The following is a 16344-nucleotide window of genomic DNA, read 5'->3' on the forward strand; positions in this document are numbered from 1 at the left end:
GTTATAAAACAGAGATAATAGAAACATCAGATAGCCATACGGTAGGGTGTGCTTGACAGTGAACTTCTTGTTACAATAGCACTAAGGGCCCAATTGATGAATTTCACTGAAATAACAGTAGTTTCAAATGCAAAGTTTACTTCTGTTTAGAGGATGTCCAGTTAGGGCAAAATGCCCTGTCACCTGCTGTATTTGTGTGTGTTGGACGGACGCTCCTAGATATTCACATAGAGGGGAAACCACAGGGTCTGTGACTCTGTTTTTATTGAGAAAGTCAATAAGGATGTGGAAACAATGAAATAATATGAAAGATATGCCCTTTGCCATCATGTCTACCACATACAGTGAAATAGTGTCAAATTATTGATCATCCTTCATGATTGTACTTAGGAAATTTTTTACTTCAAATTATTCCTTACCATTTTTACAAAGGAAAGTCTAAAACACTTATAGCTCAAAATAAAACATAATCTTGTTAACAACCCTAAAGAAAATGTTCCCAATAAATGTTCTGTGGATTGAAAATACCAAGACAGCTATCTGATTAAAGTTATCTAGTTTTACAAATTTGGTTCCCCCAAAATTGGGAAGGTTCTCTTTTTTGGTGCTCTTTCATTCTAGGTATTTTATTTTATTTTATTTTATTTATTTATTTATTTTTTTTCACAGAAAGAGTCAATCTATTTTTAAGTGATAGTAAAAACGTGAAAACTTATTAATAGGCCATGAATACATAGGAAATATACTAGAATTTTAGAATCAATACTTTTCCAGTTGTGTTTTTGCCCAGATTCTCAGAATGGTCAGTGACACAAAAGAAGTTGTCAGTACATGAGGCTTATCTTTCCACAGTGCGACACTTCACTGAAGGAAAAATCTAAGTCGTGAGGAAGAGCACTATGCAAGGATTTGTGATCAGAAACACTAGAACAGAAGCATCGTATACAGGCTTTCGCATGAAACAAACTCGTTTTACTTAGAAGAACACCAGTGCACTGGAGAGCCCTGGAAAAGAGGAAGTGTTGTGTCAAGATAAAGCTTTCTCGTGGATTTGACTTGTGAGTGTGCCTTCCGCATCAGGTACATCTGGTATACCGCAAATTTGATTCGGTTTTCATCCATTCAGTTGGCAACCAGAATCATGGAAAGAATTGAGTTCATGAACCGAGGTACGACAGTACCATCAGTTGAATTTCTAGACAAACTCTGTTGGGCACCAGACCCTGTGTGCTAGGGACCTCTGTGGTGGCTCACAGGAGCCCTGCCTTCCAGTATTCACACTTATGTCCTTCTCCACTCTCTACCAGATTTGATCTCCAGTACTAATACCATGCAGTTCAAATCATGGTATGATGGTATGTTACTTCTGACAACAGAGTTCTCTCTCCATCTCTCCCTCCCTCCCTCTCCCTCCCTCTCTCCCCTCCCTCTCTCTCCCTCACTCTCTCTCCCACGTTGGAGGAAGCAAGCTGCTGAGCTCTGTAGCACTATAGAGAAGCCCATGTGGCAAAGAACCAGTGTCTTGCCACCCTTTCCTGTAGCCACTGTGGATCACACTTACCAAAACTACTTGCATGAAATGAGGAGCAAATTCTTTTGTTTTGAGACAGGGTCTCGCTGTGCAGTTCAGGTCAGCCTTGAACCCACTACAAAGCCCAGGTTGGCCTCAATCTCATGGTTATCCTCCTGGCTCAACCTCCCCAATACTGGGATTGCCACCACGTCTGGCTTGAGTAGCAAATTCTTGACCTCAGTCAAGCCCTTCTATGAGGACAGCTAGTCATATGAGCCATGCCGTGATACGGCCACCAGAATCTAGGGTCTCCTGGATTCCTGAACCTCAGGAATCCTCAGACATTTTTACAGAAATAAGTGAAGGAAGGAACCATGGCAAAGGAAGGAAAAACACAAGCAAACACACACATAGGTGAATACAACCCAAGAGCAAACCAAGGCTGGGTTTGAACCTGGACCTCCAACTTTCATTTAATCTATTCTTATTCTCCTCACATTTTCTGGCTGCTCTTCTAACATAATAATTAAGGGCTAATTATTTTCGCTATGGCTAAAACTCTATCATAGAAGCTAAAGGCTAATCTTTTGGTTCTCAAGTTCTGCTCAGATATTCAAGAGGAGAGATCACAACAGACTGTTGTAAAAAAATTTATAAAAGTAATTCCTATTTGTGAAAAAATTGATTCTGAAATAGGCACACATCAACGTATCTCTATGAGTTTATTAACGGAAATACATTGGAAGGCATGTTATGTCATAATTCATACATACGTTTACATTTTGCACAGATTGCCAGCCACACAGGCTTAAAGACAAAGGATGAAAAGAGAAAGTCACTGGAGACCCCCCAAAGATTCAGCCTCTTGTGTTTATCCCCAAGGAAATCACGAGTTATCACTTCCTGGTGTAGTTACTACAAAACTAAAATTGGCTTTCTAAAACTACAACTTTACCTTTATTTTCCTTGAAATAGAAAATAAAGGGAAGGAGAAAGCTCTCACGTGTCTCTATGCTACAGGTCTACATTGGTGATCAAAATGTAGAACATATAAGGAAATTTATTTTCATTCCAGACCAAACTTCTTGCCGTAATTCTCACCCATTAGACACTGAAACTAAAGTAAAGCTTTCCATATATTCTTTGTCTGTATTTGGTTCTTTGGAGTTTGGTTGATAAGGTGTAAAATGAGCACATTAGACTACAAATAACAGAAAATGTTTGTTAAAATGGAGAAGTTATAACAGCTACACAAGATATATATGCATAATAGTCTGCCAAAGAGACCCCGTGTCCTTTCTAGTAAATTTTTACAATGTTTTTCTATTCCAAAAATAGTTCATGCATATTGTTGTACTTGTTTAATTTTATTTAATAGTGGATCCCAGCCTCAAAGCCTCCCAGGCATCACTGACAAGAGGGTTTCCTCACTACGCTGTGTTATTCACACCTCTATTTCTTATAAAGTCCACAGTGTCAGTCTACATCAGGTTGACCTTACTCTACAACTTTATTTTTAAAATACATGTGACAAATCCCACAGTCTAGGTCAGGTTTCTTTCATATTTAAAATCTAAGCTAATATTTTGGAGCATTGCGACTGTTTTCCATATACTCAATATTTTCTCCTTGACATAAATGTATACATTTAGGTAAATGGGAGGAACAGCCCCTTCATCACGCTTGGCTTCCACTTAGCTAAGCTGTCACTTTAAAATGTGAAAAATGAAAGCATTTAGGATGGAGACAGTGGCCCTGACAGCATCTGCAGGTGATTAATATTGGAACAGGGGAGACTGTTAACTACATTCCCACTCTGTGGACCCCTCCAAACCGGGAAGTGCCTCGGGTTGGGGCCAGGGTTAATGCTTCAGCTCAGAGGAAGGCATTACTCAGAAGTGCAGGTGTTGAGATATGGATCATCTCCTCCTTTTTGGGCACTCTCTTGACCCGCCACTTACTAAGGAAGGCACAGATGTGCTTTGTGCGTGTATTTAAATGGATTTCATGTCATCATTGAAAGTCATGACCTAAATTATGTCGTTATATTGCAATCACTACATTTTCACATGTCATCATACCTACATTGTAGTTGAAGGTATTTTATGGACATGCTCATTTAAAAAAACAAAGCCATGCGGTCTCATTTGCTTACAAAAGGAATTTAAAAACATAAAATAAGTTTTGGTTCAGCAGAAATGTATCTAGTTGAAATACTGGAGAAAGTAACCACTCTGCTCAATACTTTTCTGTAATACTAAAGGAAGAGCAATATAGTACATATTTTAAATATAACATATAAGTCATGTTGATTTCAGTAAAAACCCATTAGAAATAATTTTAGACATTCAACAATAATTATTTCTGTACAACACAAAATTCTATTGTTAGACGTGAACAAAGAAAAGTAGGATGCGACATAGCATTTTATTAAATCAGTGCATAACATTTCGGAGCTTAGTTCTTACTTTCAAATGCCTTATGTATTTATATGAACCAAATTTTAAATAGGCGAGCACAAGGGAACAGTTTGTAAGATTATATAAATATAACATTTTCTTTTATACTAAATCACTTCAGAATCTCTTGAAAAATTTTAAACTTTTTTCTAAAAATTTCTGGCATAGTCTTGATTTAAAAGCTGGAAAAATCACAATCCATAAATTAACTTGCAGAATTAAGCATCTTTGTAGGCTGAACTTTGGAAAATTGTTATTTTTTCAGTTATAAAAATGACAAAATCATAAGTTTAGTGGAATAATTTCTTGGCATATATCTTCAGCTATGAGAAAAATTTTAAACAGCCTCTTTCTACTTTTACTTGTTATTACAGTTTTTGAGACAGGATATATTCTTATTTAACATGATTCTCAAACAGTTTACTTTACTTTTTTGACCTTTAAAAAGAAATTATAGAATAAATCAGTCAAAATGGCAAAACAGCCAAAATAAAAGTAGATCTTTTTCCTCTTACCAAAAAGTCACAATTCAAAGTTGAGAAAATACACAATCACTTACTTTGGTAGAGTTTTCAAGTGGTTTTCTCTTAACTCCAAGATCCGCAATTTGACAAGTCTATAGAAAAGAATTTTTAAAAATTAATCTTTTTCTGTGTAAAATATTTATATGGTAAACTGAATGGTCATTATCCAAATAACTTTGGTGAAATATTTTTTCCAGTGGTTACAGATTTTAAAGAAATATGCAGATTGATGGTAGATAGCGTTATAGCACCCTGGGAAATGGCAGACCACATTTGTAAAAATAGATATGTTAATGATATCTTTGAATCTCAGGCCTTTCAGATTGCTAATGTTTTATAAAAATGCACTCACTGTTAGACTCAATTTTGTGCATTCAGCAGATTTTTGAATATATAGTAAAGAATAGGTATTGTGTTCACATGTTAATACTTTCCCTTCAGAACTATAACTGCGCTTGAAAAGTTAACAGGATAGCACAGAGGTAAATACCTTGGGCTTTGTGGTAGGACTATCTGCATGAAAGTTTAGACTTTCATACTCTGTCTGCAGCACTTTGCCAACTAACTGACCCCTTCTAACTTCGGTTTCCTTGTCTATATGGGGGTGATAAAAGTACCAAATTCATAGTGTTGGAATACATGAAAACCCACACGTTATTGGTTATTGCTGATTTCATTAATTACACACTTGGAAAACCCTGTAGCAGCCTCTGCTTCACTGGATCAAATATATATGTTTTAACAGTTTTAACATTTCCGAAAGAGTTTGCATTGGAAAAACTGTGGCATCATCTGCCCGTAACAATGTTAGAGTTGAAGAAAACCATGCAAGAGGCTGAGAGCTGCTCAGAGCTCCAGTTGCTTGGGGGACAGCTGTCATTAGGAATGCAGCTCAGAACTGGGGTTGAGACCTGCCATCTGGAACATGCTATTGTTATTCATGTCTATATAGAGCTTTAAAAGGTGCTTAGATGAAGCAACTACAGGACAGATTTAACTAGATTCTCTGTATTCTTAAAGTTTTGGGAATGTTTTGCTATGTAAGTATTTCACCCATTACTGCCTGTATTTATGATGCTTTTAGTTTTAATCTAGGTCTCTTCCATTTCCATTTTTGTCCTTCCTATTGAGCTTAAATTATACAGTATAAGTCAAAACATACATGGCAAGTCAGTTCTTCAGTGGACAGATATATTGCTAGTAAAAAAGGTTTCTTAAATGTATTTTCTCCATCAGCATGATGATACTCTGAGATTGATACCAGATTTTAGGAGAATCGAATCCTAGGTTTTGGAAGGGTTATTAGCATACTTTTGTTAAACTACCCAAGTGAAGATTAAAAACAACCATTGAAAATTCTAATAATAAAACAGAGGATGTTTTGGAAGTCAGTTTACACAGAAGTCAGATTCTAATTCTAAGTAGCTTGGGTATTGGTATTACGTTTTCTGTTTGCTCACACCTCATCTTTAATTTAGAATTACTTAAAGCAGGTGCATCTAAGTTGAGTCCCATGGGCCACATGTGGTCCTGGACAGCTAGTAATGCAGCTCCACAGGTCACGAGCTGTTCACCTGACTGTGTGACTTTAGTGATATTTTTCATGGCTCCATTGAGTGGGGCTGGACTGTGGCCTGTGTAGGTCCGGCGCAATGCAGTGCCAACTGTCTCCCTCGCCAGCCACACATAGTTTAATCAAAGCCCGCGTGTGTCAGGAGTGACACACACGTGTCATGTAGTGAGTAAAACACCATCTACTTGCGTAGTTTGTAAAACTTGCAGATTTGTGAAACTCATGGATCAAATACCAATGATCATATTTCAACCTACTCACATGCGTGCCCCTGTGAAATCAGGTGTTTCTTGTTATGAAACACACGTGAAGATTTTTATTTAATTATTTCAACTTGGGCTTGTGTTCCTTCACAAAATAAATTAATATGTTAAATTATAAAAAGGAAGTTTTGTTGTCTGTGAACATTTCTTATATATTTTATATGCAGCCTCATGTAGTCCTTCTTCACTAGTGGGGCCCAGACAAGCCAAGAGGTTGGAAATCTGTGAATTAAAGGGACCTCACAAATTCCAACTCAAAGGAGTCAAAATTAGGGTGATAATTAAATACTTAGTAACCTGACAATTCAGAAGTGTATCATAGCGTTGGTCTGCACCAGAAAGACAGTTCTAGTTTATATGGATAGAGAGTGAACTTCCAATTTATTTAGAAGCCAGGAAAATGCTCTTCTAAAACTCTGTGAGTTTTACAAACTGCCCAAGTATATGGTGCTAACAGGTGCTGTGATACCATCAGCCACAAAACTAAGGGCAGCTAAGGAACATTATCAATGTGCGCTCAGCGAGTAAGCGGAGGCGGTTACATGCTCACCGAGCTCCCTTATGCCACTGAGTTCTCAGGTCATGCTCTAGCTTCTGCAAATAGGTGTCGAATTATGCCCCATCTATTATTTGAACAATTTCAAAGATGATCATTTAGAAAAATGTAGTTGACAATGAAAAATTAAAATAGGTTTAAAGTTGCATCTTTCCTAGAGAATAAAATTGCACAGCAGAGTAACTGGAAAATATTAAAAACTAAGAATGAAAATGAAAGTTAACCGTGATTTTACACCAGAGTAACCATTCCTTCATCTCATGAATATTTATGTTGAAAACACACTTTATTTTTTTTATTTTTTTATTTTTTTTGGTTTTTCTCCTGTACCAGGAACCGAACTCACGACCTTGCGCTTGCCAGGCAGGCGCTTTGCCACTGAGCTAAATCCCCAGCCCCTCACTTTATATTTTTGTTAGTATATGTTCCTAGATTTAACTCATCATAGGAATTACCAATATATATTTTTCTAATACAAGATTATTAACCTGCACAGAGTGTTATCATGTGGATGAATCATTATTTAACCAACTTCCTAGATGGATGAGATTTCACTTTTCTACTTTGTCAGTAATAATAAATGTACTTGTCTATAAATCTTATGTGATATCTGGAAATGGTATGAGATATTCCTAGAAATGAATCACAAAGGCAGTGGCTGTTAGTGTTTTCAAAGCTTTGTAAGGATGCTTCTCCACCTGCAGGTCCTAACACTCTGCCATCCGATTAGCAGGACAGAAGCTTATCTCTGCCCTCACACTCTTAAGATAGTTTCACAATAGGCTAGAACACAAAGTCTCTCACTGTCTTTTTAATGTGTACCATGTTTATGATTATTGAAGATACATATTTTTCATGTGTTCACTGGCCATGCTGTTTTTCTAGGAATTGCCTTTTCATAGTGTTTACCCATTTTCCTCAAGATCTTCATCCTCATATTCATTTGTAAGAATTCTTTATATATTAAGGATACAAATAATTATTTTTCATATATGATGAAAACATTTCCTAATTTACTTAAATGTTTTATTTTCTTATTTTAGTTCAAGAGCATTCAAATGCTATTGATTTATAATTTTCTTTTTTGCGTCTATGCTTATAAAGGCATTTCACAATCCAAGGGACATAAATATTCGACTGAATTTCTTGCAGATCATCTTCTGGTTTTACTTGTTTTGATATTTAATTCTCTAATTCATCTAGAATTTATTTGTTTATTGACGTTATATGAAAACCCAATTTTACTTCCTTTTTGCAGAAGTAAACTTTATCCCTGCATTAACAGTATTATTTGTTACATAACAATGAGGCCTAACTTTAATCTCAGCTGTCACTTTTGAAGCCTCACCCATGGGTTCTGGTGAAGCACTTACTGAAGCTGAATAAAATTGCATAACTTACATTTCTTATTCTTACCTTCCAAAATTGGCTGGAAGAAATTCAAGAAAGGCGTCATTCAGGTAGAGCTGGGTCAAGTTTAGAAGCTGCGTGAAGCCATCAGGGAGTCTAAAAAGGAGTTAAAGTTTTAGTCATTGCATCAATGTTACTATAGAAACAGAACAAAAATACATATCTCTGAGAAGAAAAAATAGAAATGCAATACATTTCCCATCTCTCCTTTGGTGGCACAGTAATGGAAGGATTTATTGAGCATGGTGTTACAGCTTGAAAATTTGCCCCATTATTAACATAAATGATAGTTGCCCACCTCCTTGCCACTGTTCTCTGCTGAGACTGATGTAGCTGTCAAAGTCAGTGACAATGTCCCTTACTGCTGGCCCAAACTTAGACACACCAGCCACGACCTTTTTAGTGGGACTCTCCAGTTGTGTGGCACGTTTTGTAATTTTAACATTCTGAGCTTTGGTTTTTTCTTTTTTTGGTACTAAGAATCAAACTCAGGACCTTGCGCTTGCCAGGAAAATGATTGTGCTACTGAGTTACATCCCCAGCCCAAGATTAATATTCTTTTCTTAGTAGAATATTCACATACATGGTGAGGTAAGAATATCTATACATTTAATGATTCCAGTGAATTATTCAATTTTGTCTACATGAACCTGTGCTGACAAAAATTGTCTAATATGGAAAGGGAAAGAATAAGTTGACACCTTTACTGATAATTTTTTTCAATGCAAATGCAACACATTTTCATGTTAGGATTCAAATTGGTACATCTCATGTTTATTAAAAATGAGCAAGAACATTGAAAGATAATTAAGCAGAATTATAAAGGCTGTTAGAAGGATCAGAAATTCAGATAACACCCTTTGCGAGAAGTTTAGAAGCTCGATGAAATAGTTATTTGAAATATCACCTCTTTTTCACTAAAAACGACTAAATTCAAAGATTCTTCAGAAGACCTTCTTTAAATAATATTGATTTTTTTCCTATAAGTAAATTTGTATTTAAACACTTTACTATCTTTATGTGTGGTCTAGTCTGGATTACGTTCTCTAATAAGATATTTCTAAATAGCCTTCAAATTTGCCTTTTGCTCAAGTTATCATCTATCTCCTTTTCGGCATTTGCTGCTAAAATTATTTAAAGAGCTGCCTATACTCCTCGCTTTTACTGCTCTTCTGGTATTGTTTTCTGGCATCTACCCGGCTCACTGAGTGCATCCCCACTCATCCAAACCTCCAGTGACCTCTTTGGTCCCAATTCCCATTCGCTTCTTTTCACTTTCTAACCCACACTGCCTAGCAACAGTTGCCAGTGTGGACTGTTCCCGCCTTCTCTGTTCTACAGCAGTTTTCGTGTTTCTCCTCCGACTCCTGGGATATCAGGTCCCAAGAATTTCATTTCATGGCTTCTCTTCCTCTGCCCAATCCTTACCATGAAATATTTTCTTGGTAGCTTTATAGAAAAGAATATGTGTACATTGAATAGAAGGGACAAATAGAACAGAACCTTTGAAATTCTCTAGGTGCCCCCCCCCCCTTTACATCTTCTTGGGTACCTCCCAAGTTTCTGTATGGTGTTAATTATTTCACTATTTTCAGAGCTTTCCTATGTAACCATTTAATTCTTTAAAAAAAAAAAGGAAACATTTTTGTGGTGTTGCCTATTTTAAAATATTTTATATATCCAATCACACTGCATACAGTTCCCAGAGACATGTAAAATCAGCATTCGCTTTTTCAGATTCACCCACTTAACGCAAAAAATCAGCCATCACAGCACAGTCTGCCATTGTATGACTATCACAACTTATTTACTGTTCTCTTTGCAATGAACATTACATTTGTGCTTAGATTTTTGCTTTGCTGTTAGAAGCCGTACTTCTGTGTCTATCATAGAACACATATCCCGGCATATACCTTTGTAGGAAATTATTTATGTTACATCCCTAAAAGTGACATTACTGGGTCATAGGAAATACAATTTTAAATTTATTAAATGTAGCCAGATTTTATTAAAAGAGGTCCTATCTACTTATCACCAAACTACTATCACTTTTGTTGTTTTGATTTTGTCTCCATTGTTTTGTCAGTTTTTAATTTTTAAAATTAAAAAAAAAGAACTGTGCTTCGTATGACCTCAGTCACTGGTTTTAGAAGATGTTTTCCCCACTTGTATCAATTTGGTAAATGTAGAATCAGAATAACCATTTCCTTGATGGTTTCTGAACAGTTTTTTCGTAAGTTTACCAGCAATTTGTGATTCACCTTCTGTGAAACAATTTCTATTGCCCATTTCCTTGCTCCAGCGCCTCCCACCCCTTCTCCGGGGCAAACTGGAGCAACTGCTGATTGCTAAACCCCTGCTCCTTCTCTGCAGGTTTGCTCAGCGACTGAAGCCTCCTCCGTTCACGCATACCCTGAGGCAGAATCCAGGGAATCAGTGTCCCCTGGGCCCTCAGTTACTGACCGGCAGGAACGCAAACACCTCCGTTGCCACATCTACTGTATCTGACAGTTCTGTGCTAGTTCTGCACCAACCCCAGAGCTCCCCGGAGAGATCAGTTCCTGCGGTCAGTGCCGCTGAACAGCATGAGGACACATCCTCAGCACCCTGCTCTAGGAGTACCTCCTGAACGCCTGTTTCCACTTCAAAACATCTACTTCTGGGGACTCCGCACTAAGTCTAATTCATCTTTCTAGATTAACTTCCAGCAAGTCTTAACCTTTTCTGAAGGCAGTGATCTTACATTGGTTGAGAAGGTGGTAACTTTTTAAAAATATTGGTCGTTTTTGCTACAAATACTGGGTACAAATTTGTATTTTGGAGTTGGGATGTTTGAATGTGACTTCGCAGAGGATGTTCTCTTAAGTTTGCTCTTAAGAAAGTGTGTCAGTTAAACCGGATTATAAACTTGATTGTCTTGTGAGTCACCGAGGGGAGGAAGTAAAGTGTCTGGCTGGGTCGTGGAGGCGTGATCTTAGGGATTATATCTGATCTCCTTCCCCCTTCTATCAGGCACTATCCCCTTGTTCTGCATTCGGATCTCCATGAGGTGAGCTGCATTCTGCTAATAAGCTCCTCCGACATGATGTTCCTGCCTTGGAGACGGACAACTATGAACTGAATCCCCTGAAACTGTGAACCAAGGAAACTATTTCCTCCTTTAAATTGTTTTCTTTTGTTTGTTTGTTTGTTTGTTTTTGTTTTTCTTCTGGTACCAGGAATCTGAACTCACAACCTTGCGCTTTCCAGGCAGGCACTTTGCCGCTGTGCTAAATCCCCAGCCCCTCTTCCTTTAAATTGTGGATGTTGGATATTTGGTCTCAGCAACAGGAAAGCTGATTAACACAGAGAACTAAGATTCACAAAAATGGGGAAGCAGGGGTGAGGGGAGGAAGGCAGGGGAAGAGTGAGGAGGGTTTATATAATGTAGAGGTGAGAAGGTAGCTGAGGTGGGCCATGAGACGGGCTCCAGAGAGAATACTGTGCGTGTTAGAATATAGGAGTCAAGATCTGAGAGTATCAATAGGGGACAGGACTTAGAGGGACTTGAATGTTCAACTCAGACATTTGAACTTGATCCTATAGGAATAAAAATATTTCTGAGGTGAATAATTATTTTTATGCATGTATCTCTTTGTTGTAATGCTTTATAGCTCAAATCCTGATAACAAGATGGTTTTTGCTAAACTCACATATGCTAGAGAGATTTCAGTCCAAACGTTACCGCCTTACTCATGTATTGTTAGTACCTAGAGTCACCAATTAAAAGATTATTTATAACTTTTCAAGAAAGAACATCAACGCAATATATAGTAGAAGGTTAATTATAAGTAGAAGGTTAAAATCATTTCCTCAGTCCATAATTCATAATCCACATTAAATAGTATTGTACTATTTCTTGATCAAAATCTCTTCTGTTCTGTTGCTTCTTTGGCAGTGCTTATGCCACAGAAGAAAATGGCTTATTACATAAAACATTTCTTTTAGGGTTGAAAAATTGACCACATGTTGCAGATTCAAATTGAAAAATTAGACTACCAAAAATAAGTTACATGCAAAAATAGGGTGCAAGGTGGAAAATTTTTTCTGCCACATTATGAACATATATATATATATGTGTTGATATTTTATATGGAACTTTCTTTAAAAATGTAGAGCATTGAACATTTTTTCATATATTTATTTTCCATTTGCACTTCTTTATCTGAGAAGTGTATATTCATCTCAGATGCCCATTTTTGGACTGTGAATTTACCTTTGGGAGTCTGACTTTTTTCAGTTCTTTATACAATGGAGTACTACTCAGCCATAAAGAAAACTTGAAACATTTCTAGGTAAATGAATGCACTTTGAGACCATACTCTTAATGAAATAAATTGGACATGCATGTGTAAATATCACATTGAAACATGAAACATTTCTAGGTAAATGAATGCACTTTGAGACCATACTCTTAATGAAATAAATTGGACATGCATGTGTAAATATCACATTGTCTCTCTGGTGTGAGAAGCTGAAAATGTAAACAAGGATCGAAATACATAAAAATGTAGAGTGAAGGTTATATTTATGGAGTATGACTTATTTAATAGTATCTTTCTATCTTAATTCACTTTAACAGGAGTTTATTAAAAGGTACTCCAGTGAGGTTTAAAATGACTCTCTTCTTTCTCATATTAATTTTTGCACACTGTTCATTGATTTAGTAGGACCTTGTTCCAATTACATACTGATCTAGTATAGGGAATTTTCCACTCTTAGGAAGAATAAATTATAAATTATTCAAAGTTTTAAAAAAATCTCATGAACTATCCAGCATTGTATTTTGAAAATAATGGGCAATAAAGTGGATTAGATATTATCTGAAAAAATGTAGCCAGCAAATCTGCTCAGAAGACATTCAGTGTGCTTTGTGAACGTTATGGTATATGCCTGTGGCTTCCAGAGGACAGAATCTTCCCTTCTCAATGCCACCACTTACAAAAGAGGAAGAAGAACTGTGACGGGAATGTTCCCAGAGCACAGGGTGTACTCCACGAGGGTGACATGCATGGGTTCTTGTTGTTCTTATCTGAACTATACAAGGAAACTCAATATTTTACACCAACAAAGGACCTTTCAACAATGAAGTGGTTTTACTGTCCTAAATCATGATGATTTTCCACATTTGACTCACTTATTTAAAAAATTGAAGACTTTGTTTTATAAACTGTTAATTATCTCTACCAGGCAGCCACTTCCCTTTGATAAAATTTCTCTTAAATTAAAAGTGGCGAACTGGGCCAGGGATATAGCTCAGAGGCACAGCACCTGCCTGACAACCATGAGGTCGTGAGTTCAACTCCCAGTACTACAAGTGGCAAACTGAAATTATAGCAAAGAAAGGGTAACAATAGAAACAGAGACCCACATGATTTAGCAGTTGAGCTGATGTTCAAAGACCTGGGTGTGAATCGCAGTTCTTCCAACTATGATCTATGTGATCTTTGTAAGTCCCTTGACTTTTTAGATTGTGTTCTTGCTTGTAAGTGACAATATTAATATCTACTCAGATTTGCTTCAAAAGTTAATGATTACCTGTCCCACAGTAAGAATCATAAAATAAGAGCAATTTTTACCTTTCCTTAATATTTCTATTCTGATTTTGCTACAGTAAGTAGAATACTGGATTAAATATTTTTAAAGCTACTAATTTTCATTACTGGAATAGGCTTGTTAAGATTGGTATTTATATATAATGGAATGCCATTCAGCTACAAAGAAGGATATATTCAGGATATTTGTAGGAAAATGAGTAATATTAAATGAAATAAATCAGATGCACAGCTTTATACCATTTGAGTAATCCAAAGTATAAATAGAGACCAAAATAAAAGCTTGTTAAAACGGGACAGAGGCGTGGCTTTTTTGCCAGTGGAAAGGGGACCATGGGACAGAGGGTAAGCAGAGAAAAGAGGGAAAGGGGGCATAAAAAGCCCAAAAATGCATTATGTGTATGCATTACCTAACAGCAATGAATGTTGTCATTACATGTCACAGACACAAACTAAACTAACAACAATAACAATGAAAATGGGGAAAGGATCAAGGAAGGAGGGAGTAGGATGGTAAGAGGATAAAAAGCATCAAGGTGTGTTACCCGTGGTAAGTCTGTGTACCCCCTAAGATCAAAGGAAACACTACTAATAAAATAAAAAAAGATTGCCTGTAGACATCCTTGCTTCAACATTGCAGTTTACTGACTATATTTAACTAAAATGAAGACATTTCATACATCTGACTTCTAATAGAACAGTTAAGCCCTTTAAAATTTTACATGTTGTGATTAGGAAACCAATGAGTGTGTGTGTGTGTGTGTGTGTGTGTGTGTGTGTGTGTGTGTGTGTATGTGGTTTTTTGAGATAGGGAATTGCTGTATCTTCCAGGCTGGATTTGAACTAACTCATGCTTGGAGCTTAGGCTGCCTGGAACTTGGGGCAATCTTCAGGCTCCCGTGTGCTGGGAATACAGGTGTGTGTCACCAAGCCCAGCTAAGAAATCCAGGTAACAGCTTCTATTCCAACAGGAAAGCATTTTCAATCTAAATAATTCACGTGTACGATTGAAGTTATGGAACAGCTATAACAATGTTAGAAAACATTTAGAAAACAACAAATACTTTTCACAATCCCACCTCCTTAACAGACTGTGACTATAGTTTCATGTATTTCTGAGTTCTTATGGATCATTTTAACATTACTGCAAACTTGAATTAGTATTTTTCCCTTCACTTTATAATTATCTTTCAGTTTTAATGTATACACACTGGCTACACAATTTATAATTCAACTAGGACACTTGGAAGTGTTAAGAGACAGTAATAAACATCTCATATCAAGAAGAATAAACAGGATTGATTTGGTCAGTAGCCACATCAGGTCCTTCTACAATAATTTTCACATCACCTAGTAGATGCACCATAACTCACTAATACTTTCCTCACTGTTGAACACTACAAATATTTCAAATTTTCAAAATGTATCTTTTAACTTAAACCAACCAAAAAGATTTACGATACAGTAAAATACAGCAAAAAGAACCAGAAACTTAAATACCAAGTCCATGATTTCTATCTGTACAAAGGTAATAACATTTATCTATATAATGTAGTTAATGTAAAAATTAAGATAAAAATTAATTAATGTCTCCCAAAACCTGAGAAATGAGGTTCTCAGTAAATTCTGATCTTTTTTTTTTTTCTCCCTTAGTAGTTATTTTCAGTTTCACTTTGATAATATTCACCAAACATTTGGTTAAGGTGTTCAGGCAATACTATAAAGTTTGCATTTAAGAGTAAAACTAAAAAGTTATACTCAGACTTGTAAGTTTTACCTCCTAGGCTTTTCATGATTTAATACTTCTTCAATTTAGAGCAAAGGAAATAACAGAAAAGCAATACAGAAAAATCAATAGAACTCAATCTATTTTTAAAAAGGTCAACAAAATGAATAAATCTGTAAAGTTATCAAGCAAAATTTGAAAGATGGCACAATACTAGGAGTGCAAACCTATGCATATTAATGGGCTAATAAAAATTTTATGAAAAATAACATGCCAATAGATTTAAAAACATATGAAGTGAACAAATTCTTGAAAAACACATACTACTGATGATCACTTAAGAAGAAACAGGAAGGTTGAATGACCCTAGAGCTATTAACAAATTTAATTTGTAAAGAAAAATATTTCCATTATAAAATTCCAGTCCTAAATGGCTGTAGACACAAATTCTACCAATATTTAAGAAATAATGCCAGTTCTATACAAATTTCTATAGAAAACAGAAGATAATACCTCCCAACTCATTTTATGAAGTCTGTTTTACTCTTATATCAAACACAAAGAAATTACAAGATCAATTCAGATAAACAGCTTCATGAATATGCATAGGAAGATCATTAAGAAATATGAGATCAGAGCAATCAATGTATAAAAAAGAGGGCTGGGGATAAAGCTCAGCAGCACAAGTGCCTGCCTGGCAAGTGCAAGGCCTGAGTTCGATTCCCA

At 36.2% G+C, this 16344-nt stretch overlaps 1 protein-coding gene across 3 annotated transcripts in view; it reads right to left on the reverse strand.

The window, feature by feature from the left end:
* Lrrc7 (leucine rich repeat containing 7) overlaps positions 1-16344 on the reverse strand; it is a 505545-nt gene that overhangs the window by 213938 nt on the left and 275263 nt on the right. For all 3 annotated transcript variants that reach the window (XM_013514397.1, XM_013514396.1, XM_013514395.1), the window contains exons 6-7: positions 8305-8394; positions 4532-4588 (exon numbers count right to left, since the gene is read on the reverse strand). In XM_013514397.1, coding sequence (XP_013369851.1) covers positions 4532-4588; positions 8305-8394 — 147 coding nt within the window. The remainder of the gene's footprint in view (positions 1-4531; positions 4589-8304; positions 8395-16344) is intronic.

Source organism: Chinchilla lanigera, unplaced genomic scaffold (assembly GCF_000276665.1).
Source record: "Chinchilla lanigera isolate Chin_1 unplaced genomic scaffold, ChiLan1.0 scaffold00022, whole genome shotgun sequence".
Classification (NCBI taxonomy): Eukaryota; Metazoa; Chordata; class Mammalia; order Rodentia; family Chinchillidae; genus Chinchilla; species Chinchilla lanigera.